Genomic DNA, 22008 nt, shown 5'->3' with positions numbered 1-22008 from the left:
CCTTGCATATTTGATTTATGCCAAAATAGGTCTGTATGCCTCCCTTTTTTCCGAAGTGAATAAAAAGGACGGCATGTTGCCTATGATCATATTTCTATGACAAACAGACTCAGTGGACTATCGGCCTAATAATGAAATGAAAAAAATATTTCAGGTCCCATAGCAGTGATTCAATGCTCTTTGGGAACATACTACGCGGACGTCCGCCGTCGAGCGACCGCGACCGCGATCGGTCAGTGTGCACGGTCACCAAAACATCCAGCGAGCCAGATTTCGATCGGACGTCCATGCGCTCAAGGCCATGTCCACGTCCGTCGACCGATAGTTTGCACGGTTATGTGTATTTCCATTGTCCAGATTCCCGTCCGCGGTCGATTCACGACGGACGTCCGCGTAGTGTGTTCCTAGCTTTAGTTATATTGAACATGAACACGCAGGGCGTTGTATGCTCGCTGCGTAAAACTGGCCCACAGGCTGCAAGTATAAAGCTCGGAACACACTACGCGGACGTCCGTCGTAAAACGACCGCGACCGCGACCTATCAGTGTGCACGGAACAAAAGATCCAGCGAGCCAGATTTCGATCGGACGTCCATGCGCTCAAGGCCACGTCCGCGTCCGTCGACCGATAGTTTGCACGGTTATGTGTATTTCCATTGTCCAGATTCCCGTCCGCGGTCGATTTACGACGGACGTCCGCTTAGTGTGTTCCTAGCTTTAGGAGCGAAGTTCTACAGATCAACAGTTGCCACCCTTCAAAACTTCCGCCATTCTACTGTCTTAAGGTGTGCCAGAGTATACATGCTCCGTGTGTAAGGGTATATCTACACACAGGCGACGCATGTCTTAAGACGCGGAACGGACGTCAGCGCCACGCCGCCCGAGTGTAATTTAAAAATCGTAACGTACGTAGGAAGGATGCAAGACGCGTACCCAGGCGACGCGGCGCTCGCCTCAAGCGACGCGTCACCTGGAGCGCGTCTTACGTCCTTCCTATACAAAATGTACTGAGGAGACGTTTTTTAAATTACACTCGGGTGGCGTGGTGCTGACGTCCGTTCCGCATCTTAAGACATGCGTCGCCTGAGTGTGGGTTGCCGCTAACCCTGGGCGCACACGGAGGCGACAGTTGCACGGCGACATTTTTTTTCTCTGTCTTGGACGCGTATAGTAACGACAGAGACAAAAGATGTCGCCGTGCAACTGTCGCCTCCGTGTGCGCCCAGCCTAAGAGTTATACAAGATATTGTTAAAAACGCCTGTTCGTTAAATGATAATTTATTATCTATGGCACAGCATAACTGTCACTGTCAGTTTTGTCGTCTAGCAAATAGCAATCACTCCAAAGAATACATAAATAATCCACAATTCATCTCTTTATTCCATCGTTACAAAGCTATAAATCCAAAATGAGCTTCGATCAATCCTCAAATAGTAACAGTACATCTGACAAGCCGGATAGAAAGGTGCTAGACCGCAGCAAAACTGACGACTTGCAAATTTCGCGAACAGACATGAATATGTTGATTATGAATTATTTAGTCACAGGTTTGTGTTACTTAAATCTATTTACACCCCTTCTACCATTAATATTATCCATTAGGATAGTCATCTATGATATTATTGTCCTAAAACTCATATAAATCTGATCTGAGATGTGTCGTTTTACCTTTTCTTTTGTGAAGACGATGACCTTACTCTAGTCAAAACACGTAGTATTTTGGGGATAGCTTCGTATTATTTCACCCTAAAACACAATCCAAATCCACACTGTAGTGTTCATTTAATACAAATATCCTTTTCAAAATACACAGTATATTATTTTTAACAAGATCAAATTCATTTTTCAAGAAATAACAATAAATATGTAATGAGTGTTAAAACATAAACAAAATTATGATAAATTAAGATTGAATCATTCAAAATTAAGATGTGTAAATCCTTGTGGAAAACCTTTGTTTAGTTTGGGTTCTAGATCATACATCACACTTAAGCTAAGATTGTAATTACTATCCTTGCTTCAAGTAAAACAGCTTATTTTAAAATATTCTTCAGCTTACTACTCATTCATTAACCACATATTTAATCCTTTGCTAGGAATGGCATCAAAAAATATTCAAAATGGAGCCCTTTCACTGGGCAAAATATGGAGATCATGGAGGAAAATATAAAAAGGGTTAGATTGCCCCTCTCCAGTCCCTCACTAAGGGCCACTAGTACCAACGAAAATGGAGGGTTAACCCACTGTTTTATATGGAATTTGACAAATGACAGCCCACTAACCCTGAGTTAAGTGGTTGGTGCAAGTGGGACTAACATTTACAAATGTCAGAAATACAAATAAGGACAAATAAACGTATTTCAAGGACCTGTAGGCCTAGCACATGATTAAAGCGAGAGTTTGTCGCCGCGAGATACATAACACGTCTTCTTCTAACTGTATTAATGACATAAGGACGGGTAGTCTATCTCGCGGCGACATACTCTCGCGGCAATCATGTGCTAACCCTGCTGTTTGGCCCACTTGCACCAATCACTTAACTCAGGGTTAGTGGACTGTCAACTGTCAAATTCCATATAAAATGGTGAGATAACTCTCCATTTTCGTTGGTACAAGTGGCCCTTAGACTTACAAACAACCCCACTTGTCTAGAAAAGGCATTGTTATTAAAGTTAATATGTCATTAGGCGATCAAGCATCTTCCCTTGGATTAAAATACGTTGAAAACATTCTAGAGGGCTTCAAGGAGGCGGCACTAAAATTCCAACAAGAGGCCGGACTGCAGGAGCCTGCTCTGTGCAGCTCACTGGACGAGCGCATCATGATCCGCGAGGCTGTGCAGAGCGGCCGCATCCCGGACGCCATTGCCATGGTCAACTCCCTGCACCCGGAGCTGCTGGACAATGATAGATACTTGTACTTCCATTTGCAGGTTCCATTCATATTTATTTTCGACTTATTTATAACTATAAAGTTTTATAGGGTATTGTATATAGAAAATAGTTTTCCTTGCATTTCTTGGAAGGATAGACCTTTTACATTCTTTCTTTATTTTTTTTCTGCTGCCTGTGTTAACCTATCAACCTATTTAAATAAGAGCTGATGGCTTAGCAGAGGTTGCAGGTTCATAACTAGCTTGAAACAATGAAATTTTCGAAACTTACATATTAAATATACATACATACATACAATCACGCCTGTATCCCATAAAGGGGTAGGCAGAACACATGAAACTACTAAAGCTTCAGTGCCACTCTTGGCAAATAAGGGGTTGAAAGAAAACGAAACTGTGACATTGCAGTGACAGGTTGCCAGCCTCTCGCCTACGCCACAATTTAACCCATATCCCATAGTCGCCTTCTACGACACCCACGGGAAGAAAGGGGGTGGTGAAATTCTTAACCCGTCACCACACAGACATATTAAATATCATTTCCTATTATTGGTTATTACTTTTCAGTGTACGAAAACATTGTGAGGAAACCAGACATCCGAGATTCTTGAGATTAGAATAGAATATTTGTTTATTTCATTCACCATAAAAAATTGTAATTTACATTAATTTTATATTATTTATTATTATTATTTGCTAATGCACAGGCAGCTTAAAGCTGATACGTGCACGTCAATGTCCTGATGCACTTGTGTTTTGTCCATTCAATAAATATTTGTCGAGTCTGTTTTTAAAAGAGTTCACTGTAGGTGCACTGATTACGGTTTCGGGCAAACTGTTCCACACTCTCACTACGCGGTTAGATAAGAAGTGACGTCGATTAGCTAAAATTAATTAAATACATACTTGAAAAGCTTTTAAAGTTTGCAAAATGTGGTTATAGAAACCTTTGTAAAAATTGCATTTGAATTGCAGCAACTGCAACTCCTGGAGCTAATCCGCGCCGGGCGTGCCGAAGAGGCTTTATCGTTCGCATCGGCTACGTTAGCGGAGGCAGGCGCCAACGACCGCACGGCGCTCACCGAATTGGAGCGCTCACTCGCGCTGCTCGCGTTTCCAGATCCTCATGCGTCGCCGTTCGCTGACCTGCTGCTGCCGTCCCACAGTCAGAAGGTAGGTTAATAACAACCACTGGAACGTACGTGGAAAGCTACATTTTAGTATTGAGTGCGAATGACCTCACGGCGCTAACGAAATTGGAGCGTACCCTCGCCTTGCTAGGGTTTCCTGACCCACACGCTTCGCCATTCGCTGCCATCTGTCTCACAGTCAGAAGGTATTAAATCAGCTGTTAGTACTGGAACTTATCTGTAGAAAGGTCGTGGGTAACGAAGATATCACGATGACGCTCACCTACTTATCCCACAACAGCCAAAAGGTTATTAGTAACGCAACTATTTAAGCAAACAGGCATCAAATAAAATGAAGATGTAGGACAGAACGTATCTTGCCCGCGGCACTTTCTCGACACACTTTAGACTCTTCCTAAAAACATTGTCGGCTTTGAAAATTTCTTCTGACGATAATACCAAATATGAATGATTTTTGAAATCATCTGTTTTACCCAACAGATTGCCAGCGAGCTGAACGCAGCCATACTAAAGATGGAAAATCAAGAATACACCAACCCCAAGCTATGCAGCCTTCTGCGCATGATTCTCTGGTCCCAGAGCGAGTTAGACAAGCACAACATCAAGTATCCAAAGATGACAGACCTAGCCAATGCCACTATAGAGAACCCAAGTTTTAAGTAAGTTTCAATGTGGTTTATTTATAAATAAGTATTTGTTTTACTACCATTGTAATTATGACAATACTCTTTATTGCACATCTTAAGGTGGCTCGCCTAGGTTACCCGAAGCTCAGGCTGCGTTAGATGGCGTTAATCTGCAAATTACCAGTCTTATTTTTTTTGTGGAGTCGTACAGGCATTTATATACTTTCAATTATGCTTCGCGAACATTTAATATTAAAATTGACGTATTACAACAAACATTCAACTTCTCATTGTAACGTTAATCCCCTTAATGTAAATAAATTTACTATTTTACACTATTTTTAAGTACCACTCACACATACAAACAGTGTTTTTGTATTCCTTCTAGTCGATAATTTCACGCGGCGACAGCTTGTTTAAATAGCCTTGCGGTAAATACGTGCCATCGCATGATTTGCATGGAAGTACTGGGTTCGAATCCAGGACTTTTTCTCTTTTTTTAATACTACGTCGGTGGCAAACAAGCATACGGTCCGCCTGATGGAAAGCGGTCACCGTAACCTATGGACGCCTGCAACTCGAAGAGTGTCGCTTGCGCGTTGCCGCCCCATTAGAAACTTGTACACTCCCCTTTGCTGCGTATGCACAGCAAAAAGGAGTGTACAAGTTCAAAGGAGGGTTTGGGTTGCCGACGACTCAAAGGACAATAGACGGAACAAATTAGTTCCGTAAGTCCTCCCGTCGTCAGCACCCCGCACCCTCGTTGAGCTCTGGCAGCCTTACTCACCGGCAGGAACACAACACTATGTGACACTATTTTTTGTTCGTCGAACTCAGAATTTCTAACATAATTATCCTAATCTGATATTTTAAAAAAAATCCAAAAAGTATAGATAAATTTTAGTTTCTAAACTACGATCCGAATGATTTTTTTTTCTAATTGTTTATTTTTGATGGAGCAAGGGTATTCAAATCGCTTTTGAAATCTTAAATTAGTAAATGAAAATGCAATAGTTAACTGAGTAACGTAATGCTTTAAAAACTCAAGTGGACTTTTTTTTATCTAAGGAGTGATTTCGATAAAATATTATATTTAGCGAGGGTATTAAAAGTTGTGTTTTATATCTCAACTTAATAAATAGAAAATCAATATGACAATAAAAAAATCAATATGTTCTCTAAGACAAAATTGATACCTTCGGCTCTCCATTCTTGCTCAGTCAATAAAAAAAACGAAATTTATATCCAAAAAAACACAAAAAGTTTATATAATCCTGGGAATCGAACGCACCTTCACGGCGTGACAGACGATTGTTCCCCAACGACGCCATTACATAACACGCTGTTACCGACGAAATTGGGCTATACATATATAATTATTTAAATATAAATAATAATGTCAAATCCATACTAATATTACAAATGGGAAAGGGTGTGTGTCTGTTTGTTTTTCCGTCTTTCACGGCAAAACCGGAGCGACGAATTGACGTGATTATTTAAGGGGATTTAGTTGAAGAGATGGAGAGTGACATAGGCTACTTTTTGTCTCTTTCTTACGCGAGCGAAGCCGCGGTCAAAAGCTAGTTTATTATAAATGGGAAAAGCTGGTTACTCTATAATCTGAAGTGGAAGAATTCGTTGTTTCACCAAAGATAATTTGTGTTTGTTTGTTTGTCCGTCTTTCACGGCCAAACGGAGCGACAGATTGACATGTTTTTTAAGTGGAGATAGTTGAAGGGATGGAGAGTGACATATGCTACTTTTGTCTCTTTCTAACGCAAGCGAAGCCGCGGGCAGAAGCTAGTACAGCACGGGTAGCATGGTCGCGCGATAGACGATAAAATATCAGGCCGTCCCTGTCGCACTATTAGTAAGTGCGATTATAGGGACGGCCAGATGTTTTATCATTTATCGCGCGACCATAATTGCCTGCCTGGACCAGATTATATTGATGATAATTATTATTTGTAACCATTTAGTTAATATTGTCTTCAGTTACCGCGATAGTTACTCATGAAATAAAAACTATGAAAACGGATTAAATCGTGTATAATGAATTTACAATTTATCCCGACGTTTCGAACACTACAGCGTTCGTGGTCTCTGAGCTCAGCGGGTGACTGAGGAAAAATTACAATGTGCAAAAGCTACCCACACACCTACATACATATTCATATATATAACTATTTAGTTGTTGAAGAAAAACACTCACACAACAATAACATAGGTCAACTAGCTCAGTAAATGTAAGGAAGTCAGCACATTACTAATACTATGCCACACTATGACCTATGTACCTGACCTGACGTGTAATATTTTATTTTATCAACAAAGGCATAATAAAGATTGTAATGTATTTTTGTATGAAAATAAAAAATAGGAAAGAAATATAGTAAGAGTCTTTTTTAATAGAATATTTATTCTATTAAAAAATAAAAATAAAACTTAATAAATCCAAAAAAAGTTCAAATTATTAAAAAAGAGCCCGGAATCGAACTCGAGATCTCCTGTTTCATAGTCAATGCATTTGACCGAGACGCCATTTCGATTTACACTAGCAGTGTCGAAATACACGATATGTATCTTTATTGACAAAATGCGTCATTATTTCTGAGTCTGCTTGAGTTAAGTAAACCAATATCTTTAAATAATTACTTGTCAAGAGCCAAGTGTCACTGATGACAATGTCAACTAAAAATGCGCGAAATATGACGGCTCTGTGTCTGTACACAAAATTTGGCACACACATTTTCGTAAAATTAATAAAAAATTCACATGGATTTGTCCATGATTTCTGTATGAAACAATGTATTTCGTTCAATACTGCGACGATGGATAATGTATAGTAGATGTATGCGCATATTTTTATTTAGTTGTAGTGTGCGGTGACTAAATAAATGGTAGATGTTTTTTGTATGGAAAGCGAGCCACCTTAATAAATTTGACTGTATACAAATCACATACTAAGTTTAAAGATCATTTATTACAACTGCCACCTGGGCCATTTTTTTTTTTTAAAGTTGTCCACCCCACTTTTGTAACATGGGTATTTTTTACGCGACTCATACGATTTTTTACGATCCTGATAAGAGAAAAAAATTACCCAAGATTTCCATACATTTTTCAAACCTTCGCGGCAACGACGCCAAGCGACGCGTCTTACGTCCATCTTATACAAAATTTACTGAGGAGACGTTTTTTAAATTACACTCGGGCGGCGTGGCGCTGACGTCCGTTCCGCGTTTTTAAACATGCGTCGCCTGTGTGTGGATAGTCCCTTGCATTCCGTTACTGCCATACAAAATGTATAAAAAAATAATAATGGAATGGGAAAAAACCTTGGGACACTTTTTTCTCTCCTAATAAGATTGAAAGAGCTCGCGATTCTGAGTGGAAACCACATAAAAATTTCCAAATCAAAAAAAAATTGGGGTTGACAGCTTTGAAACAAATGGCCCACCTAACTTTATCACGTCTGACGAAATGGCATAATAGTATCTCGAAAGTAACTAATCTGATTATGATAAAATTTCACTACTTGCACCAGTTCATGTTTCGACACCGATTGTTGGTTACTTAGTACATAGACACGTACATACAATCACGCCTGTATCCCATAAAGGGGTAGGCACTAGGCAGAGCACATGAACTACTAAAGTTTCAGTGCCACTTTTGGCAAAAAGGGGTTGAAAGAGAACGAAAAGTTACTAAGTATTCCAGCAAATGTGCAGTTTCACAATTGGTGTAATAAAATTAAAGATGAAACTATGCTCAAAATCTGCTCCAAGTCCAAATAATATTGCATAGATATTCCAATGGTAATAAAACAAAATAATATTATAATAATGTCGCCTGTAGCTAATATGGAAATCTGTAATAGTAATACATTTTGCAGTTTAATTACCATGCTAGTATAGATTGTTCAACCTTTATCCAATATAGTTTTTCACATGGGTAGTTTAACAGTTATAATTTGTATGGAGGAGATGAATTATAAATTGTGATGTAATAATCAAGATTTCTTATTATAAATATTTTTGTATTTTAATTGATCACATCTAAATTGTATCGAACTGAAAGAAAATATGAGATTGCATTGGTTTGTATTAAATTAAAAGTTATAGGTACTTCCTTTCTTCCCGAGTATGGCAAGGCCAAAAGAGAGGGTAATTATCTTAATAGTCTACTGTATTGTTTTTTGTAATACCGTAGTCCGACTTAGCTTCGACTTATTTTACAGTAATTTTATATGTACATAACAAGAATTAATAACGCTGTAAAATAACTGAGAGGTTTCAAGGGACAGTTGAACGAAAGCACATCCTTAAAGAATGTGTATTTTTGAAATCGAGCTATGGCCGTAAAATACCTATGACTTAAAGTAATAAAGTAAATGGCATTAACACAAATAATAAAATATAATAAGGCAGCCAAAAAGCGTTCTGACTACAAGAGGGTAAATATTTGTGATATACCTCATAATACTTTTATTTGCGAGTATAGTTCATATCAATAACGTTTGTCGATTCTAGGTTTCATTTGTATGTAGAAAAGTTTTAAATTGAAGTGATAGTAATTACAAGTTAACCTTAGAATACCTCAGAATAATCGATTGGACTAGATTAAGAAAATCTATTAATTATTAATCGTCACTTAAAATGTATTTAAAATAAGGTTTTTTTGTATGTAATGTTTAGAAATAAAGTATAAATACTTTGAGAAACTATTGTTTTATTTTATTTATAGAAAACGGATCATTCACTTACAACAATAATTATAATGGATGTTGTAACTAACCTAATTAAATCACATTACAATAATTATTTACAAGATTTAAAAAATGTTAGAAATGTCGGCTTCCAAATATATTCAACGGCAATAACGTCGTACATAGAGTAGGTCCCATAAATATCTGACATGCTCTTATGGCTCTAGAAATAAGATTTTCTTCTTACTTCTGTATAAACATTAAACACATTAGATTTAACAAAAAAAAAACAGATTGAGTACTAATACAGACTAATACAAAGTATTTATAATCTATAGTTTTAGGTATTAAAAAACCTAAACAAGTAATTTTTAAATTTTCGGATAGTTACATTTGTTGGTTCACCAAGCAGGTCTGTCACTGAGCGACCTGTTTTTAACCTCATTATTTGCTCGCGTAATCTTTTTATTTAATGTACAGCGGGGTAAATCTCAACTGGGGGCCAATTGTAACTAATCCATTTTTTCCATTACACTATGATGTTGAGTTCTACATGTATCCACTAAATACGCCTACCATATATAACCGGTGGACACTCTATTTTAGAGATGGGCCGAATACGGACTTTGCCGAATACGAATATTCGGCCGAACATTCGGTTCAGCTGTTACCGAACCGAACATTCGGCCGAATATTTGGTTCCACTATATTTAATACCTGGCTTAGAGTTAAAAACTTTTCAATGGTTGGTAATGGGTACTAACTAAGGCTCTTAATGTTCCTATAATTTAATGCATAAGAACATTTTGATTTTTGTTTCTTAAGCTACGTTATTTTTACTTGGGCGTCATCCATATATTACGTCACAGTGTAAGGGGGAGGGGGGGGTCATACTAAATGTGACAATCCCTGTTAAAGGGATACAAAAAAGCGTGACATAGGGGGGGGGGGGAGGGTCCAAAAACCTGAAATTTGGTGTGACGTAATATGTGGATGATCCCTTGATATTAAAATTAAAATTTGATATTTGATACTTTTTTACATAATTATTGTAGGTACTTATATTTAACGCATTTTTAACCCCCTTTGGTCCTTAAGACTCCTGAAATAGGATGTTATTATCCCATGAATTACGAAACAACTTGCGCTATTTATTTACTTTGTTTATTCGGTAAATATTCGGCAATGTAACCGAACTATTCGGCCGAATACGAACATTGAAAAACTTGCCGAATACCGAATATTTACCGAATATTCGGCCCATCTCTACTCTATTTAATAATGCAAACATTGTAAAACATGGAAAAAATGGGCCAGTTACATTTATTCCACGGTATCGAATGGCCGAGATTCAAAAATCGGCCCCCTGAAAAAAGTCTCTTACCAAGATTACAGTTTATCGAAGGTTCATCAAATACTTTTGAGTACATAAATTGCCCATTCATACAAAAATGTTTGTGTCTCTTATGCTGTGTTTAATTCCGATCAAAGGGTTAAATTAATTGTTGTATTCATGCTAGAAACTTTATCACAATCAGGTCAGCCGTCTACTTGATGATGATGACCTTTGTAAATTATCTTCTCAATTTTCTTTATCAGCTACTAAAAAAAAACAAGTTATTCATGATCTGCGTAATTTTATTATCTAAAGAATGTCGGTATTATTATATTATATTTACATTTAGAAAACCGTTATTTAAATAGATTAGGTATGGTAAACGGAAATGGTCTTCAACCTTATTTTACTGAACAGTTTTAAATTTTCTATGAAAGAAAATGAAAGCAAAGTTTATATGAAGATTATTCTTTCCATTTAAACTGTGTTAGTAATATTTCATAAGTTACATAACAGTTTCCTCTAAGAAACTTGAAATGTCAATAATTTTAGGAATGTGGACAACACTCTACCATACAATCACCTTAGTTTAGTCGCTGCATTATGAAAACAAATCCATTTCATAGTCATAAACTTGTGTAACCTGACAGGGAATCTCATAAAACATTATTATATGTGTTGTGTGAATGTTACGTGACTGTCGTATTAAGTACACACTACACAGTTCAGTCTAAACTGTTAACATAATCTTGAGTCGGCTGACGTGTCACCGCCCTAATACATAGTCTAGAGAGTGTTGGAGATGAGACCATTGAACAGCTGTGGCACTATTAGCATAGTATAAACCAGTAATAACTCTTCTAACAAACGTACGCCGCGCGGGGTGCACACAAGCGCGTCGTGTACGTACGCAACACATGCAAGCGGATTTGGATAAACCTGGATAAGAATAAGGCACCGGCCACATCAGAGCATCGCGTGTCTCGGGGCGCGCAACGGACGTCGGCGCCACGCCACCTGAGTGTAATTCAAAAAGCGTCTCCTCAGTACATTTTGTATAGGAAGGACGTAAGGCGCGCCGCCAAGCGGCGCGGCGCGCGCCACGCCACCGCCACGCCACCTGGGGCGCGTCTTACGTCCTTTCTATACAAAATGTACTGAGGAGACGTTTTTTGAATTACACTGAGGCGGCGTGGCGCGGACGTCCGTTGCGCGCCCCGAGACATGCAACGCTCTGGTGTGGACGGTCACTTACATGCATAATGAGATTGTTTGTTTTCTGACTGATGTAATGTGGTATTATTACACTAATACCACATTAATAATACTTAATAATATTAGATAACAACATCTTACTTTGGACCATGTCAAGTAACATTTATAGCAATTTTGTTCAACCACGTGCTTTCGAACGCAGTAGGTACCTTTCGCTTCGCCACTGCCGGAGAGAACTACTGAGTCGTCCTTATACTGTGCTATTAGCCTTGAACTGTTCCATTTCACTTATTGGCAGAAATGATAAAAAAATCAATTAGAATTGCATATCTAAAGAGGATATAGGGACTTTTATAGGGAGATTTCCCCTTTCATGGAGCTTTAGGGAGTGGGTATTATTATGGACGTTACGTGACCGTTTTAAGTCCACAGTTCATAGTCTATCATAATCTTGAGTCGGCTGACAGCGTCCAGATGTCACCAGCCCAGTACATAGTCTAGGGCTTTAGAGATGAGCCCGTTGGAGCGCTGTGGTACCGGTGCCGACGGCACGGGCGTCGGGCACAGAGAGCGGGCGCCTTGGGTTTGTCTGAAAATCAAATAAAAAGTTGTAACATATGGTGGGGTCAAATAAATGCAGCTGAAATTCCCATTGTATGGTTCCGTTAACACTTGTAGCTATGTCTGTGTAGTTGGTGAGGCTGTATCCATCCTCTTTTGTACCAGTTGAAGCACAAGTCAAATTACTGATAGATATCCTGTATTGTTTTCCTTTTTTTGCGACAGACTAGGAATGGTTCTTAAAGTCAAACTACAAAAAAGACTAGAATTAGAAGACTTTCAAATCAATATGTGTAGGAAACGAGATGACACCAGGATGTTGCCACTTTTTTAATTTCCACTGTTTTTGCCAGGCTGTATATACCATTACTTGTTCTATTTACCTAGCGACTTGAGGACTGGTAGGTTGTCTCGGCGGCTCGCGACACTCGGCCACACCGACCATGACTCCGGGTAACACTTGGCGCCCGCTCAGCGACATGGCGCGCTCCTTCTCAGCTCGCGTCGCATATCGCACATGCGCCCAGTTGCCTTGCGTTGGATATTGCTTGTCTGTAAACATGATTATGTTCTAAAATTTGACAATGTTTTAAAAAATAAGTTTACTAAAAGGTTTTTACTACTCGCTAATTTAAGCAAGGTGAATTCTGCCAATACTAAAAGGTTTTCTTCTGTATACAAATGAAATAATGAATGACAAATTTTTCTCCAACCATCCCTAAACAGTAAAGGCATAAATAAGATTGACTATTTTAATCAGATGAGGTGAAGTAGTAAATAAAAAAATATGTAAGCAAGCTTAGATAGTCACAACTTTGTATTAATGGAAAGAGGACTTTAAAAAGCAACTATTTTACATTCTTGATTAAATAAAATAGAAAAACTGTAATTTTATTTCTCATCAAGTTATTAAAATTGTCCTTACCTAAAATAGCACCACAGTTGCTAAATCTCGCTAATACTGTATTTGCAGCATTAGGCGGGAACCCAAACACTGTCACCCAGTACTCCTCCTGCTCCTGACTCCCGTCCCACGCTGCCGGGTTCATGCTAGACCCATTCATATTGTTCATGTAAGAATTTTGCAACACTGAGTTATTGTAGAAGCTTTGCTCTTGGAAGAGAGACTTGTTTACGGATGGTTCATTACTCTTAATTGTGTCAAATAAGTCTTCTATAGGTGGTCCTGTGGTTTTACTGTTGTTGTAAGACATATTGGGTGGGTTGTATGACATGTTTGGATTGTATGATGCGTTCGGTGATGTGGGAGCATTGGCAAACATGTTTTGCTGGTTGTACAGGGCCTGCTGGTGCATGGAGAGGTTCTGACGGAAATGCTTCTGGTCTGGTGTGGAGGTTTGTGTAGGGCTTGTGGGTGAACCTGAAATTACAAAATTTTTAATATAAAAAGCTCTGGAATCCAACTCTCTGGAATACAACAACTAAAATAAACAATTATTTTAATAGGTGTACCTTCTTCAAAATTCTTTATTCTTGTGGCCTTCCATCAGAGAATTATTTGTCCCAGAGTTATAATTTTTTTCACTAAATCAAAGGAACTTAGTAGGTACAGTAAACTGCAATAATTTTCTTCAGGGAAGTAAGAGTGGCATAAATGATTTATTTCTTCACTGATAAATTCAAAGAGAATAACAACATTTGAAAACATTATTATGAAGTTGATCTTCAAAGACTGCAATGCAGCAAAGATAAACAGAACCTCTCTTTCTCTCAATGAGAATACGATAAAACTATAGATAGTTAGACAAATAAATCTTTACTTACCAAATGCGAGATTCCGACCTTTTGTTGGAGACAGGCTGTTGGTTCTGGGTGTAGTAGGAGGATTAATTTCCCCTAACAAAAAAGGTGGCAGATATCCCACATTCGGGCTACCTGAGGGCGAGTGTGTAGGACTTCCAAGTGTCATCGGCTCCATTTTAATAACTAATATTGCAACTTTTACAGTTTTGAAACGGTAAATGTAACTAAGTTAATACATTTATTCACTGTGTCGCCGATTTTTTAGAAGAAACAATTACCGTGGCGGTTGCACAGAAAGCGATTTAGACATTCCACATTTTGACAAGTAAACGGCTGTCAAATGACGTTTATAATGTTACTATATCCAAGAAAATAATTCGAAAGTAGTAGTTTATTCCATAAAGAATATTCGTTGCCAACTTCACTGATAAATGAATGAGGAATAAGAGCCCACGCAGACAAAGATGGGCAAGACTCTTTAAACCTTTTATTCAAATTCAAAAGTTAAAAAAAAATCAAAATTAATTTCTGCATCCGTTTCGCCCTGTAATTATTAAGTACTTACATCGCCTTCAGGCAGCGATCTATTCGCCGTGTTAGGCTCCCCACAGACAGTCTTAAAAATTCATAATCTTAAAAAAAACTTGTATGCAATCTGACAGTTCAAACTGACACTGACAAGACACTGACAGATCTGTCAGTGTCAATTGCATACAATTTTTTTTTAAGATTATGAATTTTTAAGACTGTCTGTGGGAAGCCTTAGTTGTACTATTATATATTCTGTGGTGTTAGCTAGTTATTTAGTTAAGTATTAGATTTAAGTTTATTGGTTGGGGACTGAAAATCAGCGGTCTCGCTGAGTCTCATCCATTTTACTGCACACACATGCGTAATTTTACTTACTAAGTTTTTATAAGTTCTTACATTTCCATTTCGTGCTGTGTTGGTAAATAAATATCTTTTCAGTACAGATGGTGTTTTTTTACGCACTAGTGCGAGAAGTGGTTCATTATATGTCAGGTTGAAACTTCGGAGGGCCATCTGTACTGAAAAACGTCGTACGATACACGTGCAAAAAGGAAATTCGCAACTCGTGTCGATTTAAAACACTCCCTTCGGTCGTGTTTTAAGTTATCGCCACTCGTTTCAAACTTCCTTTTTTACGCACTTGTATCCTAACGTAATGTACTATTTTATTTTAAGACTTTTAATACATAAAGGTTTGCAGAAGCCCCATAGAGTATAATAATATAGAGGTATAATATATATGAGAAGTAATACCGTAAACTATGTTTGACGTGTTGTTTCCTTAATACGCTTAAGTGCGAATTCACAAACCGCACCAAAGTGACAACACGTCAAATAACGTTCGTGATGGGAAAACGAAACGGTGTTCCTCAATATTCTAGACTGCAAGTGGCGTCTTCAGAACAAAGTTCTGCGTATTATGTGATGCAAAGCTCAAGTTCTCTTGAAATGTAATTAAGGTTTGCGATTTGTTGCCGATCAAACAAGTTCGTCACTATAAAATAAAGAGACCAGGCATCTTATATCTGATACAAGCACATCAATATGTCTATAGAGACAACTTAACACGGTATATAAACGGTCAATCAAAACTCGTCACTAACAAAGCGGCGCAATTCAAATTTTCAATGGGATTATAAGTATTTGCCCTACATTTTTCATGTTAGCCATCTTTTTAGTAGACAAGATTTGCTTGACCGTCTATATTGCACCGTCTATGCAAAAACGACGGGGTGTTATACGTTTGACGTGTCTGTCTGTTTGTCCGTGTCTGTGACATCGTAGCTCCGCATTTTGATATCTTTTTTAGGGTTCCGTAGTCAACTAGGAACCCTTATAGTTTCGCCATGTCTGTCTGTCCGTCCGTCCGTCCGTCCGTCCGTCCGTCCGTCCGTCCGTCCGCGGATAATCTCAGTAACCGTTAGCACTAGAAAGCTGAAATTTGGTACCAGTATGTATATCAATCACGCCAACAAAGTGCAAAAATAAAAAATGGAATAAAATGTTTTATTAGGGTACCCCCCCTACATGTAAAGTGGGGGCTGATATTTTTTTTCATTCCAACCCCAACGTGTGATATATTGTTGGATAGGTATTTAAAAATGAATAAGGGTTTACTAAGATCGTTTTTTGATAATATTAATATTTTCGGAAATAATCCCTCCTAAAGGAAAAAAAAGTGCGTCCCCCCCCCCCTCTAACTTTTGAACTATAAGTTTAAGAAATATGAAAAAAATCACAAAAGTAGAACTTTATAAAGACTTTCTAGGAAAATTGTTTTGAACTTGATAAGTTCAGTAGTTTTTGAGAAAATTACGGAAAAATACGGAACCCTACACTGAGCGTGGCCCGACACGCTCTTGGCCGGTTTTTGCTTGAAAGCTGAATTACTCGGGAGTGTTCTTACTCTTAGCCATGATTGACGGAAATCGGTCCACTATGACAGGGATTTTTTCAAAATTTTAATTTTTAGGGTTCCGTAGTCAACTAGGAACCCTTATAGTTTCGCCATGTCTGTCTGTCCGTCCGTCCGTCCGTCCGTCCGTCCGCGGATAATCTCAGTAACTGTAAGCACTAGAATGCTGAAATTTGGTACCAATATGTATATCAATCACGCCAACAAAGTGCAAAAATAAAAAATGGAAAAAAATGTTTTATTAGGGTACCCCCCTACATGTAAAGTGGGGGCTGATTTTTTTTTTCATTCCAACCCCAACGTGTGATATATTGTTGGATAGGTATTTAAAAATGAATAAGGGTTTACTAATAAGAGTTTTGAATGATTCACGGTTATTTTCATTAGACTTATATTGACCGGGATATAGACCGTGATTACCTTTTTGATTTTTGTCGAGCTCCCGATATTTCGACGCAGTTGCATGCATCATGATCACGGAAAACTGACGAAGGCGGGTGGATGTTAAAGTTGTATAGACAGCGCGCGATCTACCCTCCTTCGCGCGCGTCGGCTGCGTTCACTTTCAGCGTTACCACTGGTCGCGTTCACACTCGATGGTCTGTCCAAACACACTATACTCACAGTGTCACTACGTTTGTTCAATTCTGACTTCACCGGTTTTTTACACAAACAAATCACTGGATTCCATACGTTAGATAGTTTGAAGCCATCCTCACGATTGAAATTTTTATATTTGTGAATCTCAATGGCTTCTCTTACCAATCTCGGTATGTAGTGGCGTTCCGTAGAAATTACCTTAGGACTATGCAACTCGATCCAATGATTTGCACCCGACTCAATGAGATGTTGACCCGACTCAATGAGTCTGCTATTGCTCAACATCTCATTGAGTCGGGTGCAAATCATTGGATCGAGTTGCATAGTCCTAAGGTAATTTCTACGGAACGCCACTACATACCGAGATTGGTAAGAGAAGCCATTGAGATTCACAAATATAAAAATTTCAATCGTGAGGATGGCTTCAAACTATCTAACGTATGGAATCCAGTGATTTGTTTGTGTAAAAAACCGGTGAAGTCAGAATTGAACAAACGTAGTGACACTGTGAGTATAGTGTGTTTGGACAGACCATCGAGTGTGAACGCGACCAGTGGTAACGCTGAAAGTGAACGCAGCCGACGCGCGCGAAGGAGGGTAGATCGCGCGCTGTCTATACAACTTTAACATCCACCCGCCTTCGTCAGTTTTCCGTGATCATGATGCATGCAACTGCGTCGAAATATCGGGAGCTCGACAAAAATCAAAAAGGTAATCACGGTCTATATCCCGGTCAATATAAGTCTAAGGGTTTACTAAGATCGTTTTTTGATAATATTAATATTTTCGGAAATAATCGCTCCTAAAGGAAAAAAAAGTGCGTCCCCCCCCCTCTAACTTGTGAACCATATATTAAAAAAATATGAAAAAAATCACAAAAGTAGAACTTTATAAAGACTTTCTAGGAAAATTATTTTGATCTTGATAGGTTCAGTAGTTTTTGAGTAAATTACGGAAAACTACGGAACCCTACACTGAGCGTGGCCCGACACGCTCTTGGCCGGATTTGGTTATTCCACTGCGCCAATGGAATGACAGATTATTACTTGCTTAGTTTAAGCGTATGCATTATGTACAGTTTTTTGTCTTCGTTACTTTTCTTAAGTTTTGTATGTGGCTAAAAAACTAACTTTCGCATATTTCTTTGGCGTTGTGCAAACATTTCTCCACAGTATCATTACCATGAGTTTACGCAGTCGATACTCGCTAGCGTCTGCGTAAAAGATTTCTATGGAGAATAGTACAGCGCCGTCGGCGGTCACTCGTGGAACTAAAAATCGGCAGTATGAGTTCAACGCTAGCGATTACTTTTCGATAGGTATTTTACTTAGCTCGCTAGCGACTACGTTTGTAACGGCTGCCTATAGAAATCGGTACCATGAGCCATGAGTCACATTTTTGACATACGCTATCGAGCAATACGTTATCGACTGTAGTAATCTATTTCACTGGCATTTTGGAGCGTGAAATCTTATTAGAACTCGCGTTAAAGTGTATTTTCTTATCATTATTTATGGAAATAATGTCGAAAAGGCATTATTTGGGATATGCTAGCGAAGGCTGCCTAGGTATATGACGTAAACAAAAAAATAAGCCGAATATGAGAAGTTAAGGTCACTAAACTTGACTTGCAGAGGTCATCATTGTACCTGTTAATACAAAGGCAAAGGGTACTTAAAATATAATAGAATAGAATAGAATAAACATATAGAATACTTTATTAGCCACTTGAAACTAAAATATTTCATCATAATAAACTAGGGCGACTGTACTTAGTACCTACAGTTGAAAGTAATTATAGACATAATTGAAATGCCTATTTAAAGTAGATATGTACTTACTTACTTTTGCATAAAGTCGACTAGTAGTCGAAACTGTGAAATACTGGTACGCATTTTAGTTCACGATAAGAAACACAAGATCACAGAACAGCAGTAAGCAGCCGGAGGACGCATCGGATACTTCAGCACTCAAACACTCACTCAAAATAAACTTAAGTTGAGAACTGTTGAACATTGATTGACATTATTTTATTAATTTAATGTAAGTAGTTTTTAAAAAACAATATTGTTCATTGTATCATTATAAGCTTACTTCAATAAATAATATTTTTACTTGATTGGCAAACTAACCAATACTAATACTGCAAGAACCCGCTAACACTTTACATAATAATACTGTTTCATGACGTTTTAAATTAGCAGGGTTATGTTTACATTTTTTAAATATCATCCTATTCCGTTGTTTCAGTGTAGTGAAAAAGAGATAGGGTTCTAATGTGAAGTTAGGCGCGCCACTCCAAGGCCAATCCCTATCGAAACGTTAACTACACGATGGATCGAGCTTACGTTAGCGAGTATAGTAAGCGAGTGATTGACTCATGGTACCAGTTGTATAGAAATCTATTCGAACCGCGTTTAGACGCTAGCGAGCGTAGTAACGTAATGTATGTTTTCGATAGCAACTCATGGTAATGCTACAGAACTAAATCAAGATAGAAGGAAAATGCTCGGCGATTAACAGCGAAACCGAGCGTGTAACGTTTTGTGTCGAGCCTATGACGTCACGAGTGTACTTTAGTGATGGGAACGTTGTCGCCGCGTAACCCATTCGATTGTTTGTGGAGGTTGCGTGCGGGTTGCCCGCCGAAGTTAAAAATATCGGATGTTCATCTTCGTTGTGAAATAAAGTAAGTATATACCTGTATTCGTGTGATGACAAACAATTCACTAGTAGGTATATAATTTGCCTAAGGCCAGGAACAAAGATTTTAGTAGGTAGGTATTAATACTAGTTAATATTTCGTAATATTTTTAAGAAAATCGACCATGTACTCACAGCATTATCCTCATGTTATTTGTTACAACTTTTAGTAATATATAAATATAATTAACCATTAACACATTTTTAGAGTTATTTTTATTCATAATAAATATAGAGCGTATTATGTTTGTATTTGTTTTTCTGCCGACCACAAATTCAACGTTAATACCGTAACTGTAACCTATTTTAAAGTTAAATTTACTTTTCACTCGTACTTTATATGTATAGTTTCATAACAATATAAAAACATAATTATAATTCAGCATACATGACGATATAGTTCCGTGGTGCACCACTATTCTTAAGTTCGACGTGAGTTCGACGGACAAAATAACAAATCTACCTCTCTCTGTTGTCTGCCTCTATTTATAATCATTTGTTTTGTCTCCGCTGTATCTTTTTTCTGTATCTCTTGCTGAGGTGTGCCAATAAAGAGTATTCTATCTATCTATCTATCTACCTTCACTTTGTCTCGACAGTTTGAATAGCCTATTTTTATATCGCTTGTTTTAAACGCACGCCAAGTCGGACTCGTCAAATTAAAGCCGCAATGGAAAACTAGTTTGACGGCCGTACGTCAGCTAATGTTTTGATAATAAAAATAGGAAAATCGTGTTTTTTATTTAATAAAAAATATTTTAGGACAAATGGTACTTACCGATGATAGGAAACACTTTGTTTAACACCCTTGCTTTTATTGGTGGTGTTTGAACAGTTAATTATCGAATACCGACCCATTTTGTATTTTTCACTGTATGTCACTCGCGGGCAGCGGTCGGGAGCAGACTGACTTGCGCGGCGAACAATGTTGCTCGCTATTTAACTTTTCCGCACGCGAAGTAGATACACTTTTTCCTTCTATCTTGATTTAGTTCTGTGCATTTCTCATATGATACTATTCTAAACTCAGACGAAGGATACTATAGACTAGACGCAAGCGTACACCCGTAAGGGACAGATATAGAATAATGGAGCGAATTTAAGAATCACTTTAAAAATGGCTGACAGTTTACCATAAACAACCTACGTAATTTGGGCGGATTATAAGCTTGACAAGTCACGTCCTTATTGTTTTCCACAAACTCGTTTGTGGCAACGGCGGAAAAGTGAAACTATGACAAAGACAAAAAATAACATTTTGCTCTCTCTCACTCTTATTATAATTTGTATGTGACCATCACGTTCGGTAGTGGTATTATTATTTGGCTGTCTAATCTATAGTATAGTATCCTTTGTTTAACATTCTAAATTTTCATGTCACAAACATGGTTAGCTTAGCTTATATTTAAAGACGGTCAACCTTGGAACTATCTTGGCAAAATCTTGGCACTAAAAAAAGGCGCGAAATTCAATTTCTGTGGGAATTCATTGAATTCAACCTTCGCTCCTACATTTTCAATATTTTTTTTAGTGTTGTGGCTCGTCAATGATTCCGCTAACGTCAAGCAAAGCACGCGTTTTATGAAGACCACTGGAAGCTGAGCCCTAAATTTTTGGATTTTGCCGCCGTTTTTTAGTGCCAAGCATGTGCCAAGATTTGGTTGGTACCAATAGTAGTAATTTGTGTACAAAACTGGCAACATTCTGATTTTCGTTGAATTTCGAATATTGACAAGACGAGTGTTTACGAAGTTAGTCACGGTCATAAATACATTCATTAGTTTTTTTCATTATAGTAATTGTTTTTTTAGTGAACCTATAAATAGTAAATAATTATTCATTATATATATTTCAATACAAAAATAGCTGACTGTAAGAATATGTATTAATTTTTCCTGTAACAAATATATGTAACATATGTATATTTGGCAACATTGTATGTGCTAAAAGAATTGTCAAAATTTCAGTCAATCAAACAAACATGGATTCTTCTCAGTGTGAGGAA

At 37.9% G+C, this 22008-nt stretch overlaps 2 protein-coding genes across 2 annotated transcripts; one reads left to right on the top strand and one right to left on the bottom strand.

Moving 5' to 3' along the window:
- The first annotated feature begins 1310 nt into the window (after positions 1-1310).
- Positions 1311-4783, top strand: LOC125226001 (glucose-induced degradation protein 8 homolog). Its single transcript, XM_048129816.1, has 4 exons — positions 1311-1547; positions 2736-2932; positions 3869-4066; positions 4525-4783. Exons 1-4 carry the CDS (start codon positions 1409-1411, stop codon positions 4705-4707), a joined length of 717 nt encoding a protein of 238 aa, XP_047985773.1. The 5' UTR covers positions 1311-1408; the 3' UTR covers positions 4708-4783.
- A 7108-nt stretch (positions 4784-11891) lies between these two features.
- LOC125226000 (nucleoporin Nup35-like) lies at positions 11892-14457 on the bottom strand. The gene is made up of 4 exons (XM_048129815.1): positions 14276-14457; positions 13416-13871; positions 12874-13042; positions 11892-12518 (listed from the first exon to the last, which is right to left on the bottom strand). The coding sequence occupies exons 1-4, from the start codon at positions 14427-14429 to the stop codon at positions 12407-12409; spliced, it is 891 nt and encodes a 296-aa protein (XP_047985772.1). The 5' UTR covers positions 14430-14457; the 3' UTR covers positions 11892-12406.
- Positions 14458-22008: the final 7551 nt, after the last annotated feature.

The sequence above is a fragment of the Leguminivora glycinivorella genome, chromosome 5, assembly GCF_023078275.1.
Source record: "Leguminivora glycinivorella isolate SPB_JAAS2020 chromosome 5, LegGlyc_1.1, whole genome shotgun sequence".
NCBI lineage: Eukaryota > Metazoa > Arthropoda > Insecta > Lepidoptera > Tortricidae > Leguminivora > Leguminivora glycinivorella.
The sequence above is the reverse complement of the archived record's forward strand: the minus strand, read 5'-3'. Positions and strand labels throughout refer to the sequence as shown.

Bases quoted from the DNA above. Each gene is read 5' to 3' on its own strand.
- LOC125226001 (XM_048129816.1), top strand. From the start codon at position 1,409: ATGAGCTTCGATCAATCCTCAAATAGTAACAGTACATCTGACAAGCCG. The intron at 1,548-2,735 runs GTTTGTGTTACT...AAAACATTCTAG, and splicing joins TATGAATTATTTAGTCACAG to AGGGCTTCAAGGAGGCGGCA. The intron at 2,933-3,868 runs GTTCCATTCATA...TTTGAATTGCAG, and splicing joins ACTTGTACTTCCATTTGCAG to CAACTGCAACTCCTGGAGCT.
- LOC125226000 (XM_048129815.1), bottom strand. From the start codon at position 14,429: ATGGAGCCGATGACACTTGGAAGTCCTACACACTCGCCCTCAGGTAGC. The intron at 13,872-14,275 runs GTAAGTAAAGAT...TTGTAATTTCAG, and splicing joins AGGTCGGAATCTCGCATTTG to GTTCACCCACAAGCCCTACA. The intron at 13,043-13,415 runs GTAAGGACAATT...TCATGTTTACAG, and splicing joins CAACTGTGGTGCTATTTTAG to ACAAGCAATATCCAACGCAA.